This window comes from Syngnathus floridae, chromosome 3 (assembly GCF_059516105.1).
Source record: "Syngnathus floridae isolate MCC-2025c chromosome 3, RoL_Sflo_1.0, whole genome shotgun sequence".
Classification (NCBI taxonomy): domain Eukaryota; kingdom Metazoa; phylum Chordata; class Actinopteri; order Syngnathiformes; family Syngnathidae; genus Syngnathus; species Syngnathus floridae.
The window spans coordinates 11,688,454-11,707,827 of NC_142415.1; the positions used below are offsets into that span (position 1 = coordinate 11,688,454).

General features: G+C 41.1%; 1 protein-coding gene and 1 long non-coding RNA gene across 3 annotated transcripts in view; one reads left to right on the top strand and one right to left on the bottom strand.

Annotated features, from left to right (window-relative positions):
- Positions 1–19,374, bottom strand: part of dennd2b (DENN domain containing 2B) — a 31,826-nt gene that overhangs the window by 7,587 nt on the left and 4,865 nt on the right. For both annotated transcript variants that reach the window (XM_088370847.1, XM_088370846.1), the window contains exons 2-12: positions 13,921–14,019; positions 9,350–10,624; positions 8,834–8,979; positions 5,281–5,402; positions 4,923–5,138; positions 4,393–4,489; positions 4,219–4,263; positions 3,730–3,914; positions 2,184–2,293; positions 1,802–1,871; positions 14–91 (exon numbers count right to left, since the gene is read on the bottom strand). In XM_088370847.1, coding sequence (XP_088226973.1) covers positions 14–91; positions 1,802–1,871; positions 2,184–2,293; positions 3,730–3,914; positions 4,219–4,263; positions 4,393–4,489; positions 4,923–5,138; positions 5,281–5,402; positions 8,834–8,979; positions 9,350–10,624; positions 13,921–13,994 — 2,418 coding nt within the window. In that variant the 5' untranslated portion in view covers positions 13,995–14,019. The remainder of the gene's footprint in view (positions 1–13; positions 92–1,801; positions 1,872–2,183; positions 2,294–3,729; positions 3,915–4,218; positions 4,264–4,392; positions 4,490–4,922; positions 5,139–5,280; positions 5,403–8,833; positions 8,980–9,349; positions 10,625–13,920; positions 14,020–19,374) is intronic.
- On the top strand, positions 4–2,534 carry LOC148400530 (uncharacterized). The gene is made up of 2 exons (XR_015857462.1): positions 4–624; positions 1,665–2,534. It is a non-coding gene; the product is annotated as an uncharacterized LOC148400530 (long non-coding RNA).

The window sequence follows — 19,374 nt, forward strand, 5'->3', positions numbered from 1 at the left end:
TGCATGAACTCACAGTGGAGAACAAGTCAAAACAGCCTAGCCTGCTGATGACACAGTAAACTTCTGGAAGCCGAGGTCCTTTCCCACTCGGCTGCAAGAGAAAAGACCAAATTAAACAGCAGCGATGACAGACTTATCAGCTGAGGCTGTTTTTTTTTTATGAGTGAAAGAAGGAAGGGGTAGCAGCAAAGGTTAAAAGGCGTGGAATTCATCTAAAAATAGAACCCTGGCTTTTTTTTTCTATATTCTCACTGACATCTCCAATCTATTTGAGGTGAGCCGCTTCCTAAACACAGGTGCTTTATCTATGCCTCCTGATGCTATCTACCTTCCAAACATACATTCAAAGGACGAGACGTTCCTCGAGACACTCGCGCAAGGCCTCAAGAAACGGCAAACCTCTTGTCCATATTAGGTAGAGCATTTTCCCTTGTTTCTTCTCTGCCTTTCCAAATGGATGATTAAATCAACTGTGTGGAGCTTGATTCAAGTGCTCAGGAATGCTCACTTGCTGCCAACTTGCTGGACAGACAGGAGGGAGGAAACAAAGCCACCGAAGGAGAGCGGCTCACCTCTTGTTCTACCTTCATTAAAATCTTCGATCAACATTCACTTGGCTACAAAGTACGAGTGAAGGAATTCACTACATTGACCTTGCCAGTGACCCTTTGAAAATGTACATAAACATTCGCAGAATGACCAAATTGCAAATTCTGCATCATGAAGCTCAGTACCCACAAACTATAAACTGGGCAAGCAGCTCAATCAAAAAGCTCAATAAAAAAAAAAGTTCAAACAGTTCTGCGGTCTCATTATGCAGAAGAAATGTCCTAAAATTACAAAGTTAAAAACTTTTATGGTTTCAGTTGGTTTTGCCTTCACTCCTTATATGCTTATGAATTTAAAAATCTCAGCAAATCTGTCCTGAAGAAACACTAGTGACAGCTTGTAAAAACTCCCCACGCAGACGGGATCAGATGGCCCATCTGACTTGATCAGAGTGAAAATGGCAGGCGAACTCCAGCAGCATCTTTGACTTTGCTATTTTTATGACAAATACCACTATGGAAACTTCACTATTCAGACATTATGATGAAAAAGACAGCATGTGGTCCTGACCAAGCGTGTACTGACGTTTAGCTGTAGTTATTTTGGCCATCTTGGATCAAAATTTCTGTAGTAATTTCCTTGTTTGGGCACAAGAGCAACAATCCCTGAAAAAAAGCCGGAAAGCCATTTAAGCATTGAATTGAAAGTCTTGATATGCATTTTAAAGTTCAATGTAAAAGTACACTCTCTGTTTGTTCTCACCAATAACAGAACCTTTGCCCCATTGTCTAACAAAGCACGTACTAGTACTTTTTTTTTTTAAAATCTTATTTCTAATCATCCTATATAAGCTGTTGTAAAATCAGCTACACTTTTCACACTATTTGGAAAACGATTTTATAGTATTTCTTAACACACACATATTCGCGTGATGCCTGATTCATAGTTTTTTTTTTTAAACCTGATCTTTTTATGTACTTGTGCACGTCACATAAAAATACATCTTCTATTGTGGATGATGTGACACACATGCGCACAAAGCACGACATCACAAGGCACGGTGTTAACGGAAGCAAATCTTTTTCATTGTGTTCGTACGTTTATCTTCCTCCAAGCCCAGAAATTCAACTATGACGTCACCACTGGAAAAGCCGAGCTCATGTGCAAATGAAAAGGTCTGTCACAACAAACAAGGCTCAGCAGGATGTGCACAGAAGCACGGAGAGGGTGGGGGAGGTGAACGGTAGCTCACCAGCAAGCGTCTGCAGTAGCCGAACCTCCTGCTACCGTCTTCTCCGGTCAACATGAAGGAGAAGGTCTCGCTGTAGCATAGAACAATTCACACAGGGTAAGGCATGACAAAGAATATTTTCTAAAGGCTTCATATGAAATGCAATGTAAAGAAGTGACAAATTCCAATACTAAAAATAATAGGCCAGAATCCTGCAACCGTTTTGAAATTATGGTCAGAAATGCTTCTGGGTCAACATACAGCAGTTTCAGCTTATTGCTTATACTCGAGTTAGGAATAAAGGCTTATAAATATATATGTATTATTTATATATCCATTCACCCATCCATTTTATACTTTTTTCATGTGATGCATGTGTTTCTAAATACACCGTCAGCCATACCTGGAAAACTCTGTGACAGGATTCCAGTCTTTGGCATCAGGGAAACAGAACTGAGGGATAGCTTTGAGCCTCTGTTCTGCCTCTCTCATCTGCTTGGTGAGCCTCTCCAGCTGCAGGTCCAGTGGAAAAGAAAAGACATCTAGATTGTTCTACCCACAAAGATCTGTGTGACATCTGTGTTTAATACAACAACTAAACATGGGCATTGCCGTTTTGACAGATGGGTTAAAGTATGTAAGAAAACAATCCCTTATGCTACTTTGGCACGACTGTATTTGTATAGTACTAGCATGAGTCCAAGGGTGTTAAGCTGATTGTCTAAAGCTAATATAAATTATATCATTTCCTGTATCTTTGTAACTCTTTATTTTACGATTTTTCTTTATACCAAAAAGGATAATAATGCACCCATTTTTCAAACTGATTGTCCTCACAAGTGTTGCAGGCGTGTAGGAGCCTACCCCAGCTGACTGACCTGAACTGGTTGCCAGCCAATCGCAGGGCACACTTAGACAAACAGCCATTTGCACTCACAATCACACCTACGGATAAGTTGGAGTGCTCAATCTGCCTACCATGCATGGTTTTGGGATGTAGGAGGAAACGCACGCAGGCACGGGGAGAACATGCAAACTCCACACACGAAGGCCAGAGTTGAAGTGAACCCAGGGGTGAACGTGCTAACCGGTGTGCTACCGTGCCGATAATAATAATGATAATTTTAAAAAGAATAAAATAAAATAATTGAGTTTTTGTCCATGAGCAGAGTCTAGAAGCAATTCAGTAATATTTGATGGGCTTTTTCACCTTTATCGTGCACACACACAAAAGCGCATATGGCCCGCTGCCATACCATGCGACACGGCCTAACATGACTTAAGTGGAACATCATGAAATAAAATTCCAGTTGCTGACTTTCCGCATCTAAAAAGACATGCCAGCATAGTGCAGGCAAAATGAGAAGCAGCTGGAAGAACATTTCCGCTTGTGTAACCATTTTTTGAAATCCGAGAAACAAAAATTATTAGGGTCGTTTCAACACGCTTCGACAATTGAGGAAGGCCTCTCCCAAGCCACAGTTTTGGCAGTGCTGTCCCAAATTTCAAACCATCCTGGATGGGCACAAACTGTACAACCAATTGCCACCCATTTGGAACAAGATAAAACAATACAAAACAAAACAAAAAATATGACTTTTATGTGGTTGCTGGCTTCCCCAAATATCAACTGCGGGAGAGTTATTCCCAGTTACTGAGTAATGCTTGTTTGTATTCCATTAACATTCCCAATTCCACCCTTTTGAATTTCATTTTGCAGCCCTCCACTTTTACACCTGTTGCCAACAACATGTGTAATCACAATCAAGTGGCCAGTATTTGGGTTACATGTAAATCAGGCCTTAGGTGAGACGGTAGGTTGCTTTTTGTCGGACCGCGCATGAGAGAAAATAAATCACGTTCCTTCAAATTCTTGTCACGCCAGATAAAAGTAAAATATGTCTGAGAGAACCAGCAGCAGATTTTAGTTACGATGTTCATACCCTCACCTTGGGGAACTGGTAAGTGACCTCTGGGGAGTAAGAGTTCTTGCTCTGCTTCTTTTTCAAAGACACAACGACAAAATACTCAAAGAGTTCTCTCTCCTGCCACTCAATTAGTTGCAGCTCCAGCGTGCGGTAGCTGGGGGCCCGTCGAAGGATGGATTGCAATTTCAACAACCTCTGGGTGTGAGCTGAGGAGGCAATGAAAGGAAATACAAAAAAAAATATTGTTCGATCATTAATTAGTAAATTAACAAAGGCGATCTTATGGTACCTGCTGGAACGCACTAAAGATGCTAATGGCATATTGTAAACTTTCTGAAATCTTTGTTAAAGTTCTGTGAACTACTGTGAACTACTGAAATCCCATTCATTTGGCAGAATTTGTAAGGTCAAGCCAGGTCCCATCATAAAAACAAAACTGACATGGGAAACTGCTCCACCCTCACACAAGTCTAGCACCTCAACCTGGAAACTGGCGATGTGGTCACGCACCTTTGAACCTGTCATCAGAATCGCTCTCGCTCTCGCTGTTGTCATCTGGGGGGGCAGACATGAGACAGAAAAGAAGCTTTTCTTTGGTGCAAAGGGCAATTTCACAAACACGTGTTAAGGCATTGGGAAAGACATAGCAAGTTGAGGCCGTTTTGATGACAACGTTCTCCCTACCTCTCAAAGATGAGGTGTCGAGATTGGTCATGGACAGCTTTTTAAGTCTCTTCTTTCCACGTTTACTGCAGTAAATGGAGTTGATTCTCTGGACCAACTGTAGACAGAATACACTGTAGCTTAATCTCAGCAAGAAAACAAAGCACTGGTGTCACAAGTTATAGTTTATAAAACTATCATTACTCCTGAAATGAATACCGTACTCTATGATTTACTCTAAACAAGCCCCATCGTTAGACGTGCTCTACTCTCTCACCGAGGGAACTAAACAGCAACGCATTTTCCTTTCTCACGAGTCAGGTTACAATTTCAAATTGACACATTTAAAATGTTCTTTACTTTTATGATTTAAAATGTTCTTTATTTTTATCATGCTGCTGCACGTTACACTGAAGTCATCTGGCACCCCTCACGGAAACCGCTGATCTGAACCAAAGCAATATAAGAATCCTAGAAGTGTGGAACGGAACACAAGTGGGGCTCTGCGAGGGCTAAGTGGAGATGTTTGTGTTGGATCCAGCGACGTGTACCTTGGGAATCCGCCAATGCCTGTGTGAGGCCAGGTTATCACCGGTCCCGCAAAGGCTATCATCCAGCAGACCACAAGAGGAAGGTGATACACCCATCTGCGGGAGGAGCAACGTTTCATCATGACTGTGGCGTTTGGACAGCTCTGACACTCGGTGGCTCTTTCGGTCATTGGTGCTCAGAAGGCGAAGGGACTGACTGCTGGGTTTGGACGGCAACTAATGACAGAAAGTGGAATATGAAATGATTAGTATTTGGTCGAATGCCAGCTCCTCTGTTGAAAACCTCAGGTCACTTGAACCCCATATCATAAAAGAAAAACAACATGTAATATTCAGAAAAGTGAAGCCTTTGGTTTACCTGAGGTGGAGAGTTTTGCTTCCGGTCCATGGCAGTCCAGGATCTGCTGCTCTCCAAATGACAAGTTTTCCGACCCAAGCTCCTTCGCTTTAGGTCAACATCCTCATATGGGTTCTCCTTCTCTGTGGACAGGATATTCATATTCAGTAAACATTAAATTATAATGAATTTACTCAGGCGTGAAATCCAAAAGACAAATCAAACTGTGCGCTCAAAAAGGGCAGCTGAAGGTGTCAGGAGAACCAGAAAATCATACTCTGATTTGTGTGTAACGTAAGAAATCAGGGAAGGTAAGCCAAAGGTCATTCTCAGCTGGATCATACTGTTTCAAAACAGTTGTTGGCACTGGGCCCCCGCAGAACCCAGTGAGCCGAGCTGAAGCAGATGAGTCACTGTCCAGGCATGCAAACTGTCTGCTCTACTGAGGAAGAGGAGGCTCATCTTCGAAAAGATTTTTTTTGTGATGAAACTGAGAGATAAATAGTTCCTGTGAGCTGGGAAATCTGATTAGGTCTCACAGTACAAATATAAAAAATTAAAACAAGCTTCTACCCATACACTGTTGGTATTGCATTGCAACTTCAGAAAGGGCAGTATCGATCGATCGATCGATCGATCGATCGATCGATCGATCGATCGATCGATCTATCTATCTATCGATCTATCTATCTATCTATCTATCTATCTATCTATCTATCTATCTATCTATCTATCTATCTATCTATCTATCTATCTATCTATCTATCTATCTATCTATCTATCTATCTATCTATCTATCTATCGCTGCCCGTCCGTCCACCCGGGCCAATGTCAATGCTGCTCTGACAATTGCTTTCACCTCAAAGGGCCGTCAACAATGAGTCTTGGGTGTTCTGTTCTGGTCACAGTTTGTGATGTTCCACCACTGTCTCATACTACTGCAAATCATAAGCCAACAAATTCCCAGTTTGACTTCCGAGCCGGAAAAAAAGCAGGCAAAACGTCAGCTTCCGTCTGCATGACCTCAAGTGATTATAAAGTATAGGGCACTTTTTCTGACATGTCAAACGTGACACTGTATTAAAACTTTAATGTGCACACTGTACTTACTGTATGTTTCAGCAAGTAAATTATGCTACAAATTATGCACATTATAGAGAAATGCAGCCTGACAGAAGGCCAACTTAAATAAAGGGAACATTTGTCATGAGTCCAGCTCAACTCTGATGGTTACACTGAGAAAAACCTTTTGGCAGGATCTGACAACTGTGAGAAAGTAAGGGAGTCAAATCAACCAGATGGGAAAATGGGGACTGAATATACAGTAAGTCAGAGCCTATACTTCACACTCCAAAATAATAGGGCGCAACATTTCTGGCAGCTCATTGGACGTGTAATCATTCAGTGAGTCGCCTGACTTAACACAATGGCAAAGAAGACAATCACTTCTTCTAAGTTGTGTGTGACATTTATTTTGGTGATGTGAGTAGCACAAACAACATGCAATCTCGTCTTTTCCGGGAACAATTTAGGATGCTTCAATATGTGGCCCCAAACATCCTATCTGTCTCACAATGCAACATCAGTCTGACCCATTCATACAGAAGCAAAACTTACAAATGGATATGATATGACAGGATAAGCTGGCTCCGGTTGCTAACATGTTTTAAATTTCATACACAGCATCCTTAAAAGAAATAAATGTAATTGTAACTTACAAAGGATAAGAAAATAATGTTTTGCTACTTCCAGAGGGTGAACTCTCGTGTACTCAGGATGTCAAACAATGAGAGTACATAGACTGTGTTAACCTGCAACCCGATATTTGTTTTGTTATTTTAAGGTTAATTTTTAAACTTTAAGGGTAGGACAGAGACAAAAAGATTAGCTTTCCTGAGTTACGTGTATCATCAGAGTTGAGCAAAATGAGAAAGACGTGCACGGCTCCATGCTGGGCAGCAAGTCTATTAAAGTGAAGCAGTGCTGTAATGAGAGCCTGCTGGGAAAATTACACGTCTGGGAGGCAGCTAATGTACTGCGGGGTACAATTTACTCCTCTCCAACATAGTATAATGCAGAGGGTGGACACACCTCGACTCCACTCTGTGATTGAACATCTCTGTGTACACAATGGAATCTCCAGCCAGGGTGAGGCACTGAACAAACTACGTCTGTATCCGCTTACCCGGTGAAATGGACACACTACAGTATCGAGCCCTGATTGTACGTGACAAATAAAGTACATTTGGCAGCACACAATTTCGTCTTTCCTGAAATCATTCTGCCTCGAATCTCATAAGACAAACCACATTGAGCAACGAACAACTTTTCTTAACTAGCTAAATGATACAATTGCAACCTGATCCTGTGTATTCCAAAAACTTTTGGCAGATGTATTTACAAGAGTCTAAGCAGGAAACTACGTCAATGACGGTAACACATAAGACTTGTGTCGCTTAAATCATCAACACAGATGGCTGAATCATGGTATCAATGTTGTAAAGAGTGTGATTCGTCCTTTGCTTCAACGGTTCCCTCACTGACACATCATTAATACATTGCACTCGTCTGGCCGCTTTACCTCAGTGATGCAACTAAACAGCCACAGCAGGACAACAACTGACTTACAGTCGAATGTCTAAAAAATAGTAAGCGAAGACCAGAAGCTTGTACTTTTAAGATCATTTAAAGTGAAGTCAGAAATCTGTTACTACGTTTGATACGCTCTGGTAACAAATGCAAAGACTGAGAACTTAATTTTTTCACCATTTCAGTTTCTCAAATTTTTGGGGTTGTGGCTACAAAAGGCCCAGTAACGCCCCTCCTTCATTTTAAAGTTCAACCTCTACTTAATGTGGCAAACAATAAGCCCTTAGTTGGGATTTCAATGTTCTTATTATCTCTGGAAGATGCATCCTCATAGTCAATCATTCAAAAAGAACTTGAAAAAAATAATATGATCATGTCCCAATATTTGGATTTTATTAGGAATGTATCATTCAAGCATTTTCTTTTAAACCAAATTTCACACAATATCTATGCTATTCCAAGCCAAGCTTTACTCACGCTGACACTCATTTTCAGCACATTAAATACGCCCATGGGAGCTGACAACGGGAATTGGGCAGAAGGCCTGGGGGCATTTTCTTGTGGAAAGGAATTTGGGCTTCAACATGTCCAGCGTTTCATGCGCACATGATCTCACAAGTAATGACTCAGTGCAGTTACAGTAAACTACTCAAGATCCATGTGAGAATGCCTTCAGCTTTACTTCTGTTTTTGTGGGCAGATGGAAAATCAAGATAACTGATTACAAAGTGTTATTCAGTTCTAGTTTGGTTTCAAAATGTAAACTGTAAAGAAATGCAAACAATCTGTTCAGTAGCCAAACATGTTAAGTGCTAATCTCATCAATTAAAGTCTCAGACTTCACGGACCAATTTCACTTTTGTTTGATTTTATATACTTACTCAACAACTGTCACTTAAATACACATATCAGCGACTTTAATCATTTACATCCAAAGGTGTAGTTAGTAGGAAAAGGAGGCTTTCCCTCCTTCAAGTATGCTTACCTATTATATCCTCATACGCATTCTCCTCTAAAGTGCTTTTGGAATTGGGTTGAATCAGCGTCTCTGTGGTTAGTGTGCCATTCTCTGTCGGCAAAGAGGGTTGTGACGACAGCAGACTTGTCGATTCCGCTGATTCACAAGGCTCTCTAAAGGATAAAGTAAAATTGAGCAGATTGCAATGATTGAGTATTGATAGAGGGCAAACAAATTAAAAAACAAAGTTATCATGCATAAAAGAAGTAAAAACTCAAACTGCCTTAATCAGCAAATGATAACAGAAATAAATGTATTTTTTAAAAGGTTGCCAGACATTATCGTATTTTAGTAGCGTGGATATTTACTTGTTTTTCTGACTACTCATTCCACATAGATGTACACATACCAGACATCTTGGGTATGTTTTTGGTGCATTAGAGCTAAGGTCGACATTATGTCACTGCTGAAAGCTTGTGGCTTTTGTCTTTAGGACATAGATGAGTGAGTAGAAAAAGAAATGCTTGAAGATGCCCATCTCACCTGTTTTGTGTTGGGCTGGAAGTGCCACCCACCAACTTCACCGTCCGTGTGGTGCTTGGTGCAGGGGTCGAGGGCAGGGGGGGTGGAGACTCACAGTCTGGAGGTAGTCCATTCATTGACAATGTGCCCTTGTCCTCACGTTTGGCGTCATACTCAAAAGTTCGCTTGGGTTTGGGTAGGGGATTGATGGGAGGTCCACCAGACATCTGTTGGCTGGCTGGTTCTGGGCTTATCGACCTGACTGAAGCCACGCTGAACCTTTGCCTGTGTTTTGCCAACTTATCAGGTACCGAAAGAGAATCCGGTTCCGTGGCTATGGAGTAAATACTACTACGCTTGCTGGTGCATGTGCTATTAAAGTCTTCACCGATCACAAAAGATTTTTGTCTTGTCTTGTCTGAAGCGTAGCATTTACTCAGATAACGAGGAGGGGGCGGGCTGGGATTTTCCTTCAGGGCTTGTTCTATTTTTTGTATCCTGTTGAGGACCGCCGAGGTCTCCTTACGAGCAGACGGCGAGCGTACAAATGCCCCGAATGATTCAGTCTTTGTTATCCGTTTCTGGAAGCGGCCTAAGCCATCTTTGTCGGAAGCTCCTTCCTCTTCCTCTGTCTCTGTGTAGGAGCATTCTGAGAAAGCTGTGCTCATCCTGCGAATCCCCTTAAAGTCAAAAGCCTTCTCGCTACAGGGAGAAGAGAGCAGACTTGGGCAGCCCTCACTGCCTCCGATGCGCTCTCGCCCTGACCTTTTATCCAGACACAAGCTCATCCTAGGCAAAGTGACCCTTCTGCACTCCCATTCTGAAATCTTTTTGCGGACTGTGGTGGGAAGAACACCCGTTAATGGCCTGTTAATAGAAAGGTTGCGCTTGTGATCTTGGTTAGAGAGAGACCCGAGTGAAAGTGTACTCCAACTCAGGGGTCTACCATTAAATCCCTCCGATGGAGAAACACCCCCTTGGTTCTCTTTTTGCTCCTGGGCGTCTTGACTTTCGCAATACTCCTTAGCTTGAGGCTTATAGATGGAGAGACGGTTGTCCAGGCAGCTGATGCTCTTTGACTTTGTCAGACGGTGTCGTGACTCGAGATCACCCGTGAAGGACGATCCGCTGCCAAAGTTTGCGGTCTTGCTGTTCCAGCCAGCACGTGCCAAAAAGCGTCCGTCTGTCCTGAGGTACTTGCTCTGTTTCTCGTAATGCTTCCCGTCACCGAGGAGAGGTGGCTCGCTCGGGCCCTTGCCACTGGACACAGCAGGAGAGGGAGATGCAGACTGGCACCTAATAAGAGACATGAATGAATAAGCAATTCAAGTATTGAAATATTTATTGACAAGAGCACTCAATAGAGCACCAACATTTGTCCACAAATTGGACTCTTTCTTCCTTCTACTTTAGGAAACAGTCCAAGACACAAACCATTTTTAAGAGTCAAGAGCTTTTTAAGTTTGAATGTCCTTAGGAAAAATTGACTTTTTAATTGATCGTAAACACACACTGGTGTCTTCTCATCTATCGAGGGACATCAATATCACACAATGGTAATTTATGAGTTGCTTATTTCTGAGAATTTGACTGTGATCAAACTATTGTGAATTTTGCCAGAGGGTGACGTAGTGTGGCAAACTTAATAACTAGTCAAGCGGCAGCTGTAATGACTGAAACTCTCTGTGAAGTGGTTGACGACTACCAGGCCAATGATTTCATCCTACCATTTGAAGGCTGTCCCATATCAAAGCCTTCCTAAATGGAGCCCACGTTTCTTGCAGAATGCAAAAGATGGGAACATCTTCCATGCCCTCCCATTTAACAAGGGATGGCACAGCTACTGAAGGAGCATAGGCCAGGTCCTTCAAAGGGTGGAGCTCCGAAATTGGGTCACAGCAAGTGACACATAAAACGCCATCTTTTGTGTCCATCCACAACTAAATTTAACGACTTCCTCTCCAGCCCATCCCACACCTTTCCATAAAGTTATGGAAACTGGTTTTGTAATTTGAGTCAGATTGGTAACAACATGCAGTGGATACAAATGCAGGTAGGTAATCAACCACAGATGTGGAAGAAGTCAAATGAGCGACAGAATTAGCAATTCTGACATTAGCAGTACATTTCCATTTCCGTTTTAGTATAATCACAGCAAACTATTCAGTATCTTGCATCAGGAGTGTGAAACTGTTGCCAAAACAAATCCCCCTGCATTACAATGTCAACATAGGTTTTTCCAAATCTCAATCTATCTGTAGACCTCACACAGTAAACAGTTTAAAGATTTAATCAAATGTATAGCGTGTTTTACCTGTAAGTGTCTTCTCAATCCTCGACCGTCCAAAGCTGAGCTGTTAAGTGATACTAGATGCTTATCCTAATGCTGCCTGGACCTGTCGCTTTCTCATCATATTTCATTCTTCAGCTTTCTCCAGAAAGGCAAACATTCCCTGTAGACTGCACCCTTACGTCACGCACCGCACGACTCATAAATGTTGAGTCGACTTCTAATGACTTGGAAGCTGGGTTAGTATTGCAAAAGTGAAGCGTTATGAGATCTGATGTCACAGCTTTGGTTAGAATAACAAGCAACGTGGGAGGAGGAGGCTGGGAGCTGTGGAACTGCGATCCGACAATGCAGGTTGGGACAAATCTCTCCTCACACCTGTCTGCCCTTCCCTGGTTTCGATCCTCATGCTTCAGGGTGGGAGAACACTTTAAAACCTGTTTGCTCCTATGAGATGAAGCCTTTAAAAACATCTATGTTTACACAGACCAAAATCAGTTCAAAATTATTCTATAAATTGGCTTTGGCATGATTATTAATTAATGATAATACAAATCACGCATTACAAATTTGTTTGATGAAGAACGCTATCAGATCCAGCAGAGGACATGATGGATTGGAGTCAAAGGGGGATAAAAGAATGTATTCTGAAGTCGCTCTGGGTTCTTGGAAAAGTTCCAAACTAAATGACCAAATCAGATGTCTACCATGGGAAGGCGACAGAGAAGCTAAATATTAATGAGAATGTTTAGGAAGTAACAGACACAAAAGCTCACTAACATCTCTTCGTTGTTAATCATTCACTTTTTCACAAGTGAAGTTTACCTTTTGAGATGTTTCGTTAGTCATATGTCTCTTATTTGACTTCAGGAATGGGGTCAGTTTACATTTGTGCCCAGTACACAGAGACTGTTGTCTGATGACATCATCTTACAGGCATAAAAGAATATATGAGCAAAACAACAGTCGATATGATACGTATAGTAAATGCATCCATTTTTACACTGTTTGACGTCACTAGGGTGACAAGTCTGGTCACAGGCTCAGTTTGTACTACAAAAGATCAATTCAAATCAATGATTTGGCCGAACTACAGTATTGAATTAAAACAAAATCAAAATATCTGACCTTTTTTTTTCTTTGTTCACAATGTAACTTAAAATGGTCAAGCTGTACCAACAAGGTACTAAATGCACTTGTAAACCATTTTGCTTAAATACAAGGTTGAAAAGCCATCCACCCATCCATCCATGGGGGGTTGCGAAGCAATCCTAAAATATATCATGACTCAGCACGATATGACTGTGTAGCCATTCAGCAACCACATCCTATACCGTGCCATGTAATTACATTGAGTGTGGTATGCCACCTAAAGTGGGCCAACTTTGTCATGCAAGTATAGTGAAAATCTTCAGGTCATTTGAGGTTGCGCTGTATGATAATCTACGGAAACATGCATTTTAAATTGAGTTCATTTTACCGTTAAGCACCAACGAGTGTTAAGACGAATATCTTCAATGAGTCCTATTTACGTGTTGAGCGCAAGGCGCAGCCTAACTGTCTGCATGGGTGGAGTTTTCTTTGTTTTGATATATTGTTCTCTAAAAATTGAAGCATAGAGAGTCTCTGTCACTTAAATATATAAATGGGGCAATCGCTGCAAAGAGGCTCTCATCATCTTTCTCTTTCACTTACTCCTTTTTTACTCTCGCTTGTTTCCTCTCTTTATTATCACAGAATCACAGCGGTAAAAGGTATTGCAGTTTGCGAAGTGTTGCCTTGCGCATCAGGCCCAGACTTAAACCCACAGCTCTAGCACGATGGTGCCTACAACTGTGATATGTAATCCATCAACAAGCATACCATCTTGAGTACTGGCTGATTTTTGCAAACCAAAAATGAGCTTGAGTACTGGCTGATTTTTGCAAACCAAAAATCAGCCAGTCCTCAAGCTGGTATGCTTGTTGACGTATTACATGTCATAGTTGTAGCCACCACAGCAAATTTATCTTTCTGTTTGAAGGAGTTTTCAGAGTCTGGAGCAAACAGATGACAGGATGACTGCCAAGCTAAGCAAGATATCCCATATCATTCCTGGAGCTTGTTTCTCTCATCAGCTCCTAACGTGCTCGCACAAGATGCAGCTCGCTACTGTTAATAGTTGGATGGGTCCCTTGTCCAAAATCTCGCAAAAGCTTTGGAAGTTGTTTCCCAGGAGTAAAAACAAATACTCATTACATCCCAAGAAGCAGTTACATAGTTTAGAGGCAGGACTGTAAGAACATGCGGCGGTATAACTAACCTGTCGGGGGGATCCTGTGGAGCTTTACCCCCTCCTGCATGAGGCACAGCCTTTGGACTCTTGTTGGCAGTCATACTTGCCTGCAAACCACCCACTCACCTAGTTAAAAAATACAAGCATTGTCATCAGTTTTGGAGTTGATTCACAGACCAAGACATAAATCATTATTAAATGCCAACTTAAATTGCCTTTTTTTTCAACAAGGTATACACAGTGGTTTAAAACTGGCAAATGGCAAGAATGTCAATTGATTAAATACACTTCAGGGTGAGGGGGAAAAGCAGTTTCTCCTCCCCATGTGTTTGCCCTCAGACAAGAGGCCATTACTCATGAAAATCACATTTTCCAAAGTAAAAATATGCAGAGCGCTGACAATAATTGCTCAACAGCACAATGAGGTCAAATGGAGATCCTCAGAGATCAGAGATGGAGGATGGGAGGGCGATGAGTAGCATGTCATGTTTACAGGAAGTTGTTATATGAAGAAGCCAGCCAACCAGAAGTGCGGCTGAGTCTTATAGAGACAGATGAGAAGAGCGGGAGCATTCCTGCTGTCAGCTATTTCCTGTGACTGTGGACCGTGCTGCAGGGATGCCATATGCATCACGATTAGATTGTTGTGAGAGAAACGATGCTCTCATGACACTGCAAAGGCGAAACAAAAATTGGCAAGTGATGTTAAACAATGGAAAAAAATTAAGATATGTGGGTTATGTTTTTGTCATGAATATTATAATAATATTTGTAATATGTGCACAAGGCCACATTTACCTGTCATCTTTGTTAAGCCATGGTCATGAAAAATATCTTGGATTGATTTTTTACTTCATTTTAAGAAATATAGTAATATGACAAACTGGAAAGAATTCTAACAAGTGTCATACAGATGTTTTTAATTGTGGCAGGATTCATTGTCTCATACCTGTTTTTTTAAATATTTAGAGTTAGACTATTGGTTAGACGTTTATTTATTTATTTATTTATTTATTTATTTATTTATTTATTTATTTATTTATTTATTTATTTATTCATTTATTTATTTATTTTCTGAACGCTGCAATCAGCGAGTCACAGGGGCCCAGGATGGACTTTTCAGTGTAAACAACAAGGCGTTAGCCAACTGACTTCCTGAACTCTGATAGCATCTCCCCTCGCAAAATCCCGGCCAGAAAAACAACAAACCTTTGGAATATTAATGCACTCCATTGTCACAGACCTACGATGTTATTTGAATAATTGAATAATTCATATGCTTGTATGACCGAATGAACTTAATTACAAATGACACATTTTATCAGAAACACATTCAAATTCTTACAAAAAAATTGTGCCTTGACTTACAAGTTTAAGACCTCTGGGAAAATGGGTGACGAGCTTTAAAGGTGATACTTTTTTTTTAAACCAGCTCGGAGTTGGTTCGTGTGACTTGTCCTTTTAGAAAAAAAACATCAAATGCAACTTGATGATAACAAAATTGCATTGTCTGAGATTGCAATTTCAATCCCAAAAAAAAACACATCGTTCAGCCCTAGCAACCACTACAACAGAACTTGGTGAATTGTATATTCGAAGATTTTCCAATGAGAAAATAGCCTGATGACATCAAAATATGCAGCTCAAGGATATACATATGTTCATGAGGTTCTCCTCAAAACGACACACCGACCAGCAATAGAAATCCTCAGCATCAAACAGTGTGAATGTAAAAAAAGCCAGAAGAAATGTTCCTGTTTTCAGAAAAACACATCTCATTTGTCAAGAGCGACTGGGAAAAATCCCCCAATCAGTCATCATCACAATGACTTAGCAAAGCCATCTCAAGTTTTTTTCCCCAGGTCTTGCCATGCTCTTGTCTACAAGTGCTGGAGAGGCTAATGAATGTTCCCTTATACGGGAAAGAGGAGAACAACGACGTCTTTATGAAACAAACAGATATTGCATAGAAGAGCCCTTTGTGTCTTTGAAAGGGAGGCAGGGTAGGGAAAAAAAATGTCTTATCAGCTTAGCTTATGTGCACATAAGTGTGTATAAGACAGAGACTTAATTAAGTTGACTGTCTTTCAAAAAAGGGCCAACGTGCCCTTGACCCTGTCACGTTTGACAGATCATCTGATATGCAGTTTGCCGCCCAACATGCAAGAATGTCCTAATATTTGCCCAATCCATCAAGCTGCCGCAGCTACACTGAAATTTATCAAAGACTGTTTTCATAGACTGGAAGCAACAAAAGAGAGAGATGAGAACGCATCATCAACTGCACAAACAAACTCCATGAAAGGGCACTACGACTTTTTAATCATTTAACAATGATATGATATCTCAACATTTCATTAATCAGTAGTTCTATTTTCATCCCAAAAGAAAAACAGAAGGACACAGCGGCGTCTCCAAAGGATTAAAATATTTGAAATTCCCCTCACTTGTCTCAAGCTACTCAACAGCTCAGCCTAATCTTGCCCTCAGTTTCTGCTGATCAGCAACCTGCTTGTTAGAAACCACAATGAAGCCGTGCAAGGGAAGCCAAGAGTCAGTGGGAAAAGGAAGAATTAAAATGCTCAGCTATTTCCAATTCTAACCATCAGCTCTCAAACTCATCTGCACCATTGTTTAAGTTCCTTGGAGATGAATAAAAAAATGTCCAATATGGACAAGGACAGTAAATATTGGATTGGTACCATGCAGTGGAAATGGGGCATTAGTCAAATTTCCATCCAGTGACATGTTTAAGCATGGACAGTACACATCAATTTTGTAAGACGGATTATTTATGACAGGAGGCTTGTTCGGTTCATAGCTTGTATCTCGAGAGGACAGTTTAAAGCTTCTATAATGTCTAAACGTCAAAGAGAAAACAACCACAGTTGACGTTACCGACCATATAATCATACCTATATAATTATCCCGTTGAACATATGCTTTGCCTTTTTATGTCCATTTTAGCTTTAGCAGTGCAGTCACGGTGTATTTTGGTAATCGCGGCGGGGGGGGGCTGACCCTCTGAGTAACCTAGATATGAGCATGCACAGCTGCAGAAGCAGGCATGTGGAAAACAGGCTTTTATCCATCTGTGCTGCAGGGGGTCAAAGAGTGTGTGTCATCTGACTTTTCCAAGGACATTAAGTGGATAAGATACATTTGTGTTGCTGTCTGGAAGTCTGAGTTCAGATGGTTTACTGAAAAGAATGACAGAAATTTTGACAGATGTTCTTTTGATGTTGATGGCCTGCTGTGTTTTAACCTAGTGATGGGTTAAATGATAATCAATTCACTTTTGGCAGATTGAGAGAGCTGTTACGGAACTGAAATAGCAAATTGTTAGCCTTACAGCATAATTGACAAAGTCATAACAGCAATAAAAAATACCATTGTGCTTGCTCTAAAAATGTTTTTGTTTGCAGACATTCTCAGTCATATACATAGGTCATGGTAATCCACAAATCAAGGCAACTTCATTCTTCTTGTTTGTAGAATGTGTTGCTGTTCTATTGCTGTTTATTGTTCAAACATTCACAAATGACTTTGGCAATCATACCATTAGGCCACTGAGATAAAGAAATTACCTTAAGGCCTAAAACACATCAGAGCACAGCATAACAATCCATAAATGCCATACAAATAAATATGCAGTCTGAAGTCTGTGAAGAATGACATTAAAGCAATTTGATTGGAGGACGGGTAAACACTTGGATGCCATGCCGTGACTTATCTGCTGCATCAAGGCTTTTCTGTCCTTTATCAGTCTTGGATCTTGGACTTGAAAAGGTCCAATATTTCAGAAGTGTTGGAGAAAGGTATTAGCGTGCCCTCAACAAATAAACTTCATATAATTATCTTTCAGTTCAAAAGCTATACTCATTCAAAGCCACTGACAGCTCCAGTACAGTGGCCCTAATTTTGGAGACAGCGTAAAAACTGGTTGTCACACACACAGGCGCATGATCGAAGGTGGAAGGTGGTCTCCGAGTCCGCCCATCGCAGCATCTGCAAGTTGCCATTTCTTACAAATGTACTTTGCATGCTCCAATGAATACTTGATACTGTCATGTAGACTACGCGTTTCTCCTGCGCTGAATTTAAAAGGAATGAGCTGAAGATAAAGTCCTCTGTGTTCACTCCCACAACGGCGTAGACACCCAATCCTAACTACTACATCCGTTGACGAAAATACCCATAGAAAACTCCACCCATGCGCACCACTACACTGCACTTTGCATTAGACATGCACTGTGGGGAAAAAAAGTAGCTAGGAGGGCGAGCAGTGAATGAGCGACAAAAACAAGAAAATTGTATGACTGTGAGGGCTTGCATTCACACAGCTGTCCACCACAATTTGGATGAAAAAAAATCTCATTTTACGCAACATCAAATAATTAACTTAAAAGTATGTTTTGACTTCCATTTTTGTACCATAATCCAACGGAAAGTCTAGAGGTGTTTAAAGAGGGTGTTTGCACTTGTTATTGTTGTTTTAAAGACATCGCAACACCTGACAAGAACAACTTATCAGAACACATGACCAACGAGGAGTCAATCATGGTGGACAGCATTCTTTGTGAGTATATATGCACTTTCATAATAGCATGCCATGAACGGCCATGCTTGAGACTCATGTCAGTGAGGGGGCACGGCTGGTCAGAGGTGCAACGACATCCAAATCTGTTCAAGAGAAAAATGAGAAAAAATAGTGGAACGTGAAGGAGAATATTTTGTGACCGGGATGCTACTATAAATGTGTTTCTTCAGCATTAAAGCGGGCATTGCACAAGAATCAGCGCTGTACTGCAAAGCTCACATTTCACTAGTCATTATGGGTTCTAACCTCGCCTGTGGTCAAGACCTTTGGGAAGTGACCAAAAGAATGAGACTGTGGATCCAAGCAGCTGACAGGAGTTTCCTCTGTGAGGTAGGTGGGCTTGCGTTTAGACATCTGGAGGGAGGCTTGGACTCGAGCTACTTGAATTTCCATCCAGAGGATTACCGAGGTGGTTTGGGCACCTGATTGGGATGGCGTCTTACATGGTGCTAATGCTATAACATTAACAAAGTTCCTGCTTGGTTAGAGCGGTAAAGGGGAGCATTCCAGGAATTGAGAGCAGTATCAAAACATTTCACCACTTTCTTCCCTCACGTACATGACACTCCCATTTTTACTTTTACATTGTATTCATGTTTCAAACTTGCTGATTTGCACAAACTGCACATGAAATGTGGAACTGGCGATAATTTGCCATCCTTGTAAACATGAACAGTGCAAAAGTGCCAAAAGCCTTAACCATCCTTCCAAACATTCCCCTCAAAAGCCACCAATGTCAACCAGCGCCTATGGAAAATCCACAGGATTCATCCTCTTGCAAACATCATTTTCAGCACATCATATCATATTTAGCGACTCATAGTTGGTGATATGGTTATGTTTGGTGCAACCAACAAACGGAAAGAAAAAAAACAAGGATT